This window comes from Pagrus major, chromosome 5 (assembly GCF_040436345.1).
Source record: "Pagrus major chromosome 5, Pma_NU_1.0".
In the NCBI taxonomy this organism is placed as follows: domain Eukaryota; kingdom Metazoa; phylum Chordata; class Actinopteri; order Spariformes; family Sparidae; genus Pagrus; species Pagrus major.
Genome location: NC_133219.1, coordinates 286,123 through 300,000, shown reverse-complemented (window position 1 = coordinate 300,000; position 13,878 = coordinate 286,123). Strand labels below are relative to the sequence as shown.

The 13,878-nt window shown below is 43.4% G+C and overlaps 1 protein-coding gene across 1 annotated transcript in view; it reads left to right on the top strand.

Moving 5' to 3' along the window:
- pias2 (protein inhibitor of activated STAT, 2) overlaps nt 1–13,878 on the top strand; it is a 58,400-nt gene that overhangs the window by 9,319 nt on the left and 35,203 nt on the right. Inside the window, exon 2 of the mRNA XM_073467317.1 lies at nt 4–188. Coding sequence (XP_073323418.1) covers nt 4–188 — 185 coding nt within the window. The remainder of the gene's footprint in view (nt 1–3; nt 189–13,878) is intronic.

The following is a 13,878-nucleotide window of genomic DNA, read 5'->3' as shown; positions in this document are numbered from 1 at the left end:
CAGGAGTCAGTCCTGTAAAGCAGACTTCAGCCTGACGATTGACGAAACAGCTGTGTGCCACGACACCAAAACCAGTATGAATCTCCAGCAGGCACCCCCTGTCCTCCCTCCTGTCCACCCTGATGTGCAGATGAAGCCCTTGCCCTTCTATGATGTGCTGGACGTCCTAATCAAGCCTTCAAGTCTAGGTCTGTGGTGTTTCTTTTCTCTTTTGGTTAAAGGTTTTTCCATCATGATTTAGGCTGAGTATAGTTAGATTTAAAATACTGCTGCGAATATGATATTGGAGGTTAAGTAACAAAACATTGTTTTTTCAACACAATACTTCCCTGAATTTAAAAATCTTTATTTAACCATTAAAACTAAACCTCATATCTATGTTGTTAACATAATCAGCCAGACAATGGCTAGGGAGGGATAATGCCACATTCATGTCATATTGGATTCATCATAATTACAAGTTTCTTATGGGTTTTTCATGTCATCTTCAAAATCGTAATTGCGACTTGGAAGCTTTTTTGAAAGCTCAGACGTATCCCACTTGGTAAATGTTAAACCCAAATTTAATGGAAATATGGTTATGCTGTGAATGCACATTATCTTCTCCACATGACCAATTCTGTAACAACACACCATTTTGATGATGTGAACTCTTGGAAATTGTTAACACTGGAATCTTTTCCATTTCTACATTCCATCTAAAGATAGTCCTTGGAAATGAGACTAAACATTTGATTATGCATTCCATGCCAGTTTTCTGTTGTTGATATAATTTCTGAAACTACGTGCTGGATTTGGTGCAATTTGGACATGCAACATGTTCAGTATTAATACATTTTGATTAAATCGCAAACACTGCTGGGGTGTGGCTTTAGTGCTCTGGCTTCATGGCTCTATAGACTGTAAACTGGGCTTACACACTCTCTCACATGATCTCATGGGGAAGTACGTGTAAACCAATTGGAGATTGGCATGGTGCAACAACTTACTGTTGTAAGGTTTTCCAGTGGGAAACAAACAAAAGCAGAAGTTTAAACAAGTCTGGATGAGAAGGGTGACAGTCAACACGGGTTTGCTATTCTTTAGCAAGAACTGGAAGTGAGATTTTAAGTTTCTGTCAACAGTAGTATGCTAGCTAATAGGGCTGGAACGACACGCTTGTCTCTCAACTGAGTCAGGAACACTCTCATAGGATTAACCATTAATTACAACAAAAGGAAATACAGGGAGCACAATGCAGAAGAACCCTAGGGTATACAAGAGTGAGCTCTAAGCAAGACAATAAATGCAGTTTTAAATTATTAATTTTTTACCTTGAGCCCTGATAGGACTCTGAACTAGAAAAGGTGGAGGCTGGGGTGGTGGCGGCGAGCTTGCCAGCAGCAGCGGTGTGTGGCAGCATTTGGGAAGGAGGGATTTGAAAGAAGGGAGCTGTATTTAAATGGACCGTCTTGTGGCAAGAATAGCTGTCGTTGGGGTGTGACTGAGTGGTAACATTGATTTGGTTGGTGGCTGTCAGCTGGCTACAGCTGCGGTGTATGACTTTTGTGTCCTGCATAAACTAACGCTAAGCCACACTCACAGAGATAGGTAGTGCTGAATGATAGGAGGATTTTTACTGCTCGAGTGGCAAGGGAAGGATACTCGCTCATCACAGTGCTGCACCAGAAATGGGAGAGGCTTGCCTCCGTGAATTTCTTTTTCAGCGTGCAGTCACTTGACAGCTCCATCAGCTGACTCTCTTTGTTGCTTGGCAATGTGGCGCTTTCCATGTCGATTCCAAAGGGGTCACGTATCCAGTCGTCATCCGTCTGTTTCTCAGGAAAGTAGTCATTAAACCGCTCCAGAAGTTTATTCAGATGTGTCGTGATCGTTTTCCTCATTACATTTTTTCCTGCCGTGTCCAGTTGCTGTCCCTCATGACAGGCATTGGGGAACATGTCGAGTCGGTTTTTAGAAACATGGCATGCCCACATGGAGATCTTTTTTTTGAAAGCATCGATTTTGTCATTGTTCAAAAATGTTGTGCCCCCTCCCCTGCATCTAGACACATTTAATGTGTTTAATTGTTCAAACACATCGGCGAGGTAAGCAACGTGTGCAAGCCACACACTGTTGCTAAACAGGTCTGCAAGAGGCGAATTGTTCTGGGCAAGAAAGGCTGCGATTTCACCTTGTAGTTCATAAAAACGGGACAGTACCTTTCCCCATGAAAGCCAGTGTACCTCGGCATGATACAACACCTGTACATGCTCACTACCAAGATCTTGGCACAGTTTTTGAAAACATCGGGTGTTCTTTGCACTCCGTTTAATGTAGTTTACCACTTGGATGACATCTTTTAATGTTTCATGAAGCACTGGTACCATATCCTTTGCTGCCAGGGCCTCCTGATGCAAAAAACAATGCTTCCAAGTTGCATTCGGAGTTTTGTCAAGTATTCTCCTCACAACCCCCAGGTTTTTTCCTGTCATGGAGGCAGCACCATCAGTTGTGATACCGACGCACATGTCCCAGCTTAGGCCCACTGAACTCAAATACATGTCCACGGAGCTGAAAATGCCCTCTGTAGTCGTAGTAGTAAGGAGCTCTCTTGTACAGAGAAATTGTTCCTGTAAGTCCCTGTCCCACACATGTCTCATGTAAGCAAGTAAAACTGCTTTGTTTGTTATGTCTGTAGATTCGTCCATTTGTAATGCAAAATGACCACTTGCCTTAATGCGAGCTGTGGTCAATTTGCCTACTTATAGTGTCATTTCACAGAGGTATAGTTTTCAGTTTGTCTGCTGCGGATTGATCCAACACCTCTCTGACCATGTCCATGGCTGCAGGTAAGATAAGGTCCTCTGCAATGGTGTGGGGCTTCTTTAACTTAGCAATACGATGTGCCACCTGGTAAGATGCACGGAGTGCCTGGTCTTGCTTGGAGCACGAAGAAGTAAGCAGTGTTGTTTTTGACAACCATCTTAGATTTAGTCTTAGTCTTAGTCTTTTGGACTAAAATGCTTATTAGTTTTAGTCACATTTTAGTCACTTCTATATGTGATAGTTTTAGTCCAGTTTTAGTCGACGAAAACTCAAAAGGGTTTTAGTCTAGTTTTAGTCGACGAAAAGTCAAAAAGGTTTTAGTCTAGTTTTAGTAAAAAAAAAAGAGAAAAAATAAGTATAGTCTTTTAACAAATTAATTTAGGTCAATAAGTATTGGAGATTGCTGTTGGGCAGTGTCACACATAAGTTGTGAAAATAGCAGCAGATCTATAAGTTCAACACATTGTAAGCTTGCAGATCTGCTATTTTCACAAATAATAACAATAATAAAGGAATGGTTTCAGACATATAAGGTTTCCACCCAACGGCAAATTTCTGATCTAAGGATTGTGTATTACACACAAATAAAGTGGTAACAGTGGAATCAATGTTCATTACTCCAAAAAAGTCAAAAAACAAAAACATTCTACTTCAGCAATTGTGGCTTTATTTCTCAGAATTTGTTAAAGTACAATGAACATACACATGCCCAAAATATGAGTGATGGATGAGGAACACATTTGCTCAACTTGGCCCTGCAATTACAACAGATATCATACAACCCCACTCTATCTTTAATTTGTGCAAACCATGTAATAAAATAATCAATTAATTCCTGAGGTACAGTGAGGTAGGTTGTAAGTTATACCAGAGAGTTATACATACTTGAAAGTATGAAACAAACATGTTCTTAAGTTTTTGGAACAAAATAGACCACCCTGTAAATACTGTAAACACTGTAGTAAATTCAATAAATAAAAACAACAACAACAGTGTTTAATATGAATTAGAGGAGGGCCTGTCTCAGAACAAGAACAAACATAATATCACAATCACATATCTGTATCTGTACTAATAATAGTAACAACTTCCTGTTAGCAAAATTAGCCTACTGACCTCGATTTAGTTTCAGAAAAGCGCTTCGCTCTAAAATGGCTCTTGCTCTGTTTCGACGGCCACGAGTGAGGTCACCTGTAATGCTAAACACTCTCTCAGCAAATGCTTGAGATGCTGGCATGGCCAGAAGATCTAAGGCGATAGGTTTTAGGCTTGGATAAACAGAATCTCCCTGTGCAGCCCAAAATTCAAGGGCAGTCTCACTCTCTTCGTTTGTAGGCTGTGACAGCTGCTCCTTGAATTTCTTCATTTCCTCCTTGACACATGGCTTTGAGCAGCTAGACCTGGATGGCCGGCTTGCTTTTGACAAGAATTTGAATCTGGGCCGCTTTCTTTGTGGTCTCTCTTCCTTTTCTTCCTCCTCTGGGTCCTCATGTTCAACCTCCTCTTCCCGTACAACTGGTGGCACCAAATGAGCAATGTACTCTTCTGCTTTTTCCAGAAGCGTTGTAATTTGCTCATCATCATTTTCAAGGAGTGCTTCAGGTGAAACTGTTGGGTCGAGAAAGCATGCAGCAGCAGCGAGCGGTGAAAACTTAGAGTCAGTGTGATCAAGAAAGCAACTGAACCGCTTGTCCATGTTTGCCTTCATCTTCTTTGCCAGGGAAGCTAGGTCCTTGAAGCTAGAACCCTGGGCATGGGGGAACTCAGACAGATGACCCTGCAGGTCCAGAAGGGCAGGCACAACAAGGGATAAAGACTGTGTGTCGCTCTGGAGCATCTGGGTATGCTCAGTGAAGGGGAGGAGTAAATCTCTTAGAGCAGTCAGCCTCTGCCACTCACTTGGAAGTAGATAGTCCCAGCTCATCCCATCTGCAACTTGAACTACTGAGTCCTTGATCTGAAGAAGCCGTGATATCATCAGATATGTGCTGGACCATGTAGTAGGGCAGTCTTTGACCAGAGTTAGTTGACACAGCTGCAGCAGTCGCTCAGTTGCCACCGATGACTTGCGGAAGAGCTTGACAAGCGCTCTAACTTTGCCCAGCAGTCGGCTGACACTTGCATCTTTCTGGATCATGTTCACCACGAGTTGCAGTGTGTGTACAACACAGGGAGTCCTGTGTCCAAACCTAGATAGATAAGACAAAAACACAGAGAATAAGACACTTTATTAATCTTATATAGGAAATTTAGTAAAATTGCCATGAACAATACCATGCAATACAATAAACAATAGCTATAAGTGACTATAACCTAGCATAACTCAATGAGACTGACATTCTGAAATTGTTAATTAACAGCAAACTGAAATAATTTACCTTTGGTCTTCAACCACCTCAGAGTCTTCAGTGTCACTTGTCTCGGAGGATTCTTCCTCGGAGCTGGCTGATGCATCTGATTCATTAGGTTTGAACGCTGCAATCATGTTGCTTCCGTTATCTGTTATGACTGTCAGAATTTTGTGTTGTGGTATTCCCCAGTCCTCTGTGCATCGGTCAACACTGGTTTTTATACATTCTGCAGTGTGTGGGTGAGTGATCTGGTCAAGTCTCAACAATATGTGCTTTGCTTTGTTTTCCACAGTGCAAAAAAAGCATGCACTAATTCCCAGAAATGATGCTGTAAGTCCTTTTTTGGTCCATATGTCCAGCCCAATTGTTATTTTGCGTGCTGTGGCAAGCCTCTCTTTGTACTTTTGTTTTTCATCATCAAACATCTTGTCAACTAAGTTGTTTATTTTTGTTCTTTTTGGTAGGGTGAGCCTCTTATCAAAGGTCTCCATCATGAGGATGAAATCTTCATCCTCAACTGTGCAAGCAGGTAGACCAGTACGTCCGATCCAAAGAGCAATCGCCTGTTCTTTGGCACGTTGTTCCAGGGAGTCTGACTTATATTTGGATGCTGCGGCGAAGGCTGCTGGGATAGATGACTGTGCCCTCTTGTTATTTGGACCACCAGGTTTCTCTTTAGTAGTTCTGGTCTCTGGGATCTGGTTGAGGAAAAAACAAAGAAGGGATACAATTACTCTATCTCTGTATACAACGTACACCTCCTGTAAAGATTTACAGGTGAATACAAAACAATCAAATGTATACCATAAAAATACTCAAAATACTACCGTGTTAAGAAAATAGTATGGTCTTAGATATCAAACAAGCAGAACAAAAATACATAGCTTATTAACTGACCCTGTACTAAAGCTTTCTGATCTTTCATTCTGTACTGTGTGTGTGTGTGTGCGTGTGTGTGCGTGCGTGTGTGTGTGTGCCCGTGCGTGCGTGTGTGTGCCTGTGTCCCAACTTTACTGTAAGTTGTAAGCCACACTTGTGGCTTTTAGGCTAAAGCTAGCAGACTCTACGTATAACAGTAACTCGACCTGTTTAACATATCAAGTTACGTGCTGCTGACAGAACGTACACACAAAGAGATAACCACACCGTCACTGAATGTAAACATGGCTAAACATGCTGCTAAAGTAACACACACGATGAATTGACGTTAGCGTAACAAAAGCTAACTTTAGCCTGAAGTTAGCAGCCCATTTGCGCCAGGAGTATGTGGAAAACGTACTAATGTATTAGCTTACTATGAAATTTATCGATTATGTTAACAGCATTTGTAGCTTACCTTCGAAAAAATATCCTTGTGGCGAGCCTTAAGGTGCCGCTTAAGGTTGGTCGTATTTTTTCCGCATACTTTGTGGCCACATTTGTCACCGTCTTCCTTCACAATACACTCTGTTTTATTATCTGCTGGGTTATATTTAAAATACACCCATATGTCGTCTCTACGTTTGCGACCACCGAGCCCCTGTGTTGAAACTGCCGCCGCCATCATGGTCCATTGTCTGATGAGTAACAACAGTGTGACGTGTTGAGCACGTTGTGCGCTGCACGCCAGGTGGTGGGCGTGACCAAACAAGGATAGAATGCAGCAGCCAGCTGCAGGCAGCAGCAGCAGATACTTTTTAGGTTTTAATTGACACACACAATAAGCAGAAATGTCATGCATTTTAAACGTCTGACAGATCACCCACTAACATTTTCGTCCATTCTCGTCTCGTCAACGAAAACTCACACACGTCTCGTCATGTTTTCGTCATCAGAGAGCCATGTTTATCTCGTCACCGTCTCGTTATCGTCATGAAAAAAAGTGGCGTCAACGAAATGATTTCGTCATCGTCATCGTTGACGAAAACAACACTGGAAGTAAGACACTTTTGTGATGTCCTCAGGTCTTGAAGTCGTCTTTGAATGTACTCAACAGGTTTATCTTTGAGAGAGGGTGTTTGGTTTCCAAATGCTGCTTCAGTTTTGAAGGCTTAATGCTTTCTTGTGCCAACACCTCGCTGCACAAAACACACTGAGGTTTTTGTCCTCTTTTGTCCTCAATGTAGGAGAATCCATATTTCATATATTCGGTGTCGTATTTACGTTTCGCCATGCTCAATTAGCATTTAAAAACAAACTTTGCGAGTCTTCTTCTATGCTGTGAAATGGCGGGTGTCAATTAGCATTACAGGGCATTATTGCCACCTACTGTTAAGGAGTGTGAAGAGACGGCACTCTGCTGCATAAAAATCCTCTTCAAAATAAAAGCACAGGATTTTTTTCACTTTGAGTCGCGACTCACCAGTTGAGAACCACTGCTCTAGGAGGCTATGTAGTATTTCCTTAGAAGTAGGTTTTTGGCCTTGTCACGGCTTTATTGACAGGACAGTTTGAGAGATGATAGGAGATGCGATGAGAGAGACGGGGGATGACATGTAACAGGGGGACGCAGGTTGGACTCGAACCCTGGGCCGCTGCAGTGAGGGCAGGACCTCTGTGCATGAGTTGCATGCTCTACCAACTGAGCTACTGGGGTTCCCCCTGTATTTCTAATAACACTGCAAATCAAATGGCCATAAAATACTTTTGATTTAATATCTGCATTTAAAAAGTAAACCAAGAGAGGTAAATTACATATTATGCTTCATGTATTTGACCTATTTATATCTGGTGTTAAAGTCTGTTTCCCATTGATATGCATGCCATCCACTGACCTCAATCTGCACTGCTTGGTGGCATATGCAGGACACAAAATTCTAACAGGAGGGCAACATTAGTTGACTGTAAAACAGACTTAGACATAACATTGGAAATAATATCGCACCAATGATGGGAAATTGTGACTGCACGTGTTTGGATGTGTTTAAAGAGATCCAAGTTTACAAATTGTGGATTGACTAATTTGCACTGCGTTGCCTCCGGCCTGTGTTCACATTGAGTTGTTGTTCATGAAATAAAACATTTTTTAGGCAAATAATTCATCTCAGTCTAGTGTGTTGATCAGAGCTATGATAGAAAGTTTGGGTGGAACCCAGAAGATTTTCCAATTACAAATTGGGCTGCGTCATTCTTAAATTTGGGAACAGCAGCAATACTGCATATAAAAGTGTGAAATAAAATACTTCTTGAAGTAAGCTGCTACATTAAACTGTTCCTGCTGCCTTAACAAAATAATAAAACTAGACCTGTAAACGGGTATCAAAGGGGCTCAAGCCCGCCCGCGTATCCCAGTCTGTTGGATCTGGCAGGCAATGTGAGACAGACTGCAGGCCTCCAGGAGTGACCCAAGTCGCAAGTTGACAGCAGATTATCACAACCCCATTGTAATCTGTACAACCTCGACCTGCTTTTGCAGAGGAAGAATGTGAGCAGAAGCCAGAGTTGGATGTGGTTTGTTGGTTTTGTGATTTGGGGTGCCCCTACGCTGGCGTGGGGCACCCCTGCTGGGGTGGGGCACCCATGTCCACCAAGCAGGCTCTTGGTGGTGCTGGATAGCCGTCAAGTGTCATCAGGTCATGGGCGACACCACTGGGAGCAGTTGTGCTCCCTGAGTTGACTGTGGTGGCCTGCCTGTGTGTGTATTGGGAGTTCATCTGTCTGTGGAACTCCAATCCGATCTTCCGGTGTGCGGGAAGTCTCATCTTTCCCGGCCTGGACTTCCTGTCACAGGCGGGCGTTGTCACACTGCATAGCAACGTAGCTTTTCTGCAGCTGGGCAAGTCGTTCTTGGTTCGCTGCAGCTTGCAGCTGGGCTTTGCGCTGGTACAGTAGCGCTATTTGACCAAGCACCCCTGGTACGGTGCGTTGCAGCTTTTCAGCTGGGTCATTAACATAGCTTATGAGCTTCTGTAGTTTCTCATAACAGGTACTCATGTTATAGCTATTTAGGTGGCCTCTCTCCTTTATAGAGAGGTGAAGGAGACCAGCGACCGCATCCTGCAGGGCTGCTTTGTCTGACTCGTAAGGAGCTCCGGCTCGATTAAAGGTGGTTGCAGCATCCTGTGTTGGCTGTTAAAACAGTGTAGTCGACGTGGGCATTAAGAAAACAGGCAAAGCAGGCGTTTTCAGAGGGGAAATCCTCCTTCTGCAGGGGTATGAGGGTTGCGCGGCGTCTTTTCTGGATCCGGAGCGCAGGGTTTCCGCTACATGTAATTGATCGTGGCGCACCGCCACGGCAAAATAAAAGCCGCCACACCTTCAGAATGATGATTTTTTTTTTTTTTTTTTAATGTTAAAACAATGTAAAGCAGGTTTTCCACTAGAGGTTGCACAGACTAGTCCCCTGCTCCACAATGACGTTTTGAGCTTGACGTCGACTAGTCGCTGATCATGTAACAGTAGGCTACAAGAGTAGCGGCTTGAAACAACAGCTGAGTGCGCTGAATGAAAAAAATACGAGCGCAGTCAAGCTGGATAGAACGAGCGCGTACCAGACAGGAAGTCGGGCACAGAAAAGGCGAGAGAATCCGGTCAATTTTCAAAATAAAATAAATGATGATTAAGTTTGCTTGTCCGTCTATAAGTATTTGTCAGTTGCGTCTGCACACAAGACACATCCATAGGCTACATACAGCGCTAGAGACAGACCTGTGTTTGGAAAACCGAGCAGATACAGACGGGTTGATGTTTGACCGGCGCGGAGAGAGAGAGCAGGAGAAACTGCCGCTTCCGCGGGCAGTGTGTCCGGGCTGCCGGCAATTAAAAAAAACAAAAAAAAAACTCCGCTCATATCGACAGCTTTACGTCGCGCACAACAACAACAGCAGCAACCAACCAGGAAAAACTAAAACTGTGAGTGAAACTGTGACTGAGCAGGACTGTGATGGTGACGAGGCCTGTGTGTCGTTTTCCTCCCTAATTGTTTAATGAACAGTAGCTACAGTATTTTCTTTTGCACCTGTAGGCTATATGTTACAAAAAAACAAACTGATTTACAGCTTGTTGTTTATAAAGCTGCTGTACTGTGGACTCATTTCTGTGCATGAGCTGTCAGTCAGTGAAACAGATTGTTGCAGAGCATTTCCCTCCTCCTGGGATTTTAGTTATGATGGGAAAAATATGAATGATGTCATCAGCGACTAGTCGACGATCCGGTCGCGCGCACCCCCCCCCCCCCCCCCCCCCCCCCCCCCCCCGTCGATCAGCCCACCCTCGCCGCCACTCTTTAAAAAAATCCTGGCGGAAACACTGGGAGCGTGTTTGGTAAACACGGGGCAGTTTTGGCTGGTCCAGCGAGATGAAAGACTGCAGCCTAGGCGGTTAAAATCCAAACGTCTGTATGCTCCCTTTGAGTAATAGTTGCGCAGACGAAAGCTGATGCTTCCAGCAACACGTAACTCTGGGACTGCCTTGGAATGAGCCTGCAGTTGTACTTATCCCCTGCGATTGCACCGGAACTGATGCATTCAGGTGAGCTCACAGACAATCGGAGATGGGAATTTTTAAACCTGCGGGGACTGTGACAAGCAGGCACCACCTACAGGACATTAGGGTCGGTGCACTTTCCTTTGCTTACCAGGCTTTGTTAGTGCAAGGAGGCCACATTTAAGCGTTGGGCTACACGCAGGCCGCTCTGATGTCAGAACCATGTGGTCGGTCCCAACATTATCATAATAATATAATCATAAAAGTTTGCTACTTTGAGGCCACCTTGTGACTTTGCATTTTGTAATGTTTAAAGTAAGATTCTTGTTTGTTGTTTTTCCAGTAAAATTGAGTTGTTAGTGAGTTTAGTGTTTTGAACCATTTGTCAGTGGGAGTGATGGGGAGCAGTGAGAATAAATAATTAATCTGGGATAAAGTTTTAATTTTAACTGTTGCGATATGTCCAATGAGAGTGACTGGTGATCCGGTCCAGCATTTGAAATCATCATCTAGGTTTTTCAGCAGAGGGGTATAATTTGGTTGAATAGTTCTGACAGCCTAGAGGAAATATCAATGCCTAAATATTTGATATTGCCAGTTTGAAGCGGGAGGGTGAGATCTTAGGCTGCAGAAATTTATTGTGTAATTGTGTAATGATAAATCATCTGCGTAAAGGCTAATTTTATTTTCTGAATGGTCATCCTGGATTCCTTTGATTTTAATTGTTTTGTCGTATTGCTCCTGCCAGTGGTTCAGTAAAGATTGCAAATAAAGATGGAAGGAGCGGGCATTCTTGTCTGGTTCCCTGGTGAAGTGTGAAGCTTGGTGAGGTGATCCCATTTGTGATTATTCTGGCCCTAGGTGAAGTGTACAGTGACTCCATAGCGCCACCTAGCGTTGATTTGTCCCCGCAAACTTTTTCTCGGATTGTCATGAAATTCGCAGGACTCATGGGTCTCAAGGATTTAGCCAGTAATTATTTTGTCAGAATTTTTCCTGCAACAGGAAGTCGGCCATCTTGAATGGCGTGCGGCGATTTTCATATTTCCGACGCTGTTTTCGGGACTTTAGGATGGTTGCAGACTCACTAAATTTGGTCCGTAGCTCCTTACCCATGAGTACGTTAATTCAGTACCACAACTGCCACCATGCGTGGCATGACTAGGGATGTAACGGTATGAAAATTTCACACCACGGTAATAGTGACCAAAATTATCACGGTTATCGGTATACCGCGGTATTTTTAAAATGTCTTCAAAATGTTGAAAAAACACTGATACACTGATAAATTGAAATAATTTCACCAAGATTTATATTTAAATAGATTTATTATATATTAAAAGGGTTAGGGTATAAGCAGCCTGTTTTTGAAACGTGTCCTGTAATGTCTGCGTTACAGAGGTAGAATGAGATGTACTGGCAGTAACACTCGATTGGCCAGCAGACCCTCTCTGTGAAAAAAATGAATAGAAAATGTCATTATTAATTATTACTGTCATTGTTACTTAATACTAAGGGTGCAACCAACAGATCACAAAACTCACAATCTAGATCATATCACTTTTGTGAGAAACAGGTTGGATAATCTTTTAGATCAAAACAAAAAGGATTATTGTTAAATTAATTATGAATACTCTATTTTGGCTCTTATCTCTATCTAGACACTTGTTATATTCACCATTTTAGATTATTCTTTATATATAGTCTATTCTACAAATAATCCACAAGTATTATATATTTCTGATATTACTTATATATATTGGCTGTCTGTCTCTGTCTGCTTGCTCGTCTGTCGTCAATGGACTCGGTCAATCTGATTGGTCAAATGGCTGCTGAGCCACAGGTAGACGCTGCTCCGGTGAACGGAGCTGAGATGAAAGTCAGTCATCTCAGTCAGTTTGCATTCACTAACTCAGTCCACCCAGTACGTGTTTGTCTCAAATCCTCCTCACTGCAGCTCTGCATCAATGTTTGGGGAATTATTAGGTCAACTTTAAAAAGTGAAATCTACAATTAATAAGCGGTTCAGATAACGTGCCAAATCACGGATCAACTTCGTTCAGTTATACCACTATCTGGTCAGTTTGCATTAGTGACAACAGCAAATTAGACAGAGAAAACTCGACATACACACATCATTCACCTGAGCTTAAGGTTAATTTACCTTGCATTCGCTGAACAGTTGAGGGCGATGGTTGCGCAAATAAGTAAGTAAATTGGATGTGTTGCCGTCCCTCGCAACAACTTTCTTCTTGCAGCTCCTGCAGATAGGGCTGCCATCCTCGACCAGCTGTCCCTGAGCATTCTTATAACAACCAAAATACGCCCAGACTTCAGATTTGGTTCTCTTTGAAGGCGGAAAAATGCCTTGAGGGCCGCTACTATCACGTCCTCCCTCCACCATGTCTTCTTCACTACATAACAAGCGCACGTTGCACGCTGCGCCTGCGTAGGGAGACTTGGATAAAGTATCTCGCGAGTTTTCCACACCGTGGTTATCGACCGCGTCGGTTACCCGACGCGGTCGACATACCTATATTTGGGGCATTCTTTGGACTATCACAATTCTTTTAATAACTTTTTGTCAGGAGGGTCCACAGATGCTGTGTGCAAAGTTTGGTGCAAATTGGACATACCTGGTGGGCGTGGCAGTGCGGTTAATTTCGATGACCCCCCTTATGCCTTTTCCCATTCTATACGGACCCAATATGTCTATGCCTTGTACTTTAACTAACTCGTCCTACAGATTTAACACCACAGACTTCACATTCACTCAGTATCATCCTCATACCTTCAACAGCCTGTGTTGTACCTGGTGGGCGTGGCGGTGCGGTCAATTTCGATCCTTCGCCATCACGCAGGAAGTCCTTCTAACTTCAACATACAATTGCCCATCTGCATCAAATGGCTCACACATGTAGAGGGGCTCACCCTGAACACGTCTCTGCATCAATACTGTGTCAAATCTATAGCGCCACCCACTGGACACAGGAAGTCACTGAAGATTTCACTGTTGTGTTTTGTGTGACACGTATCCCATTTAACATTTCCACAGGCAACGGGTGAGCACACATCTGCGCGCGCGGCCTCCGACGGTGCCACGGCCCAACGTACGTGGGGCGAGGGCCCGTTCATCGCTGCTTGCAGCTTTAATAGGGGCCCGAGCAGGGAACCTGCAAGGACCCTATTGTGACCCTATTGTTTTTCGAATGATTATTAGGGCCTGAGCAGGGAACCTGCAAGGACCCTATTGTTTTTCGAATGATTATTATTAGGGCCCGAGCAGGGAACCTGCAAGGACCCTATTGTTTTTGTA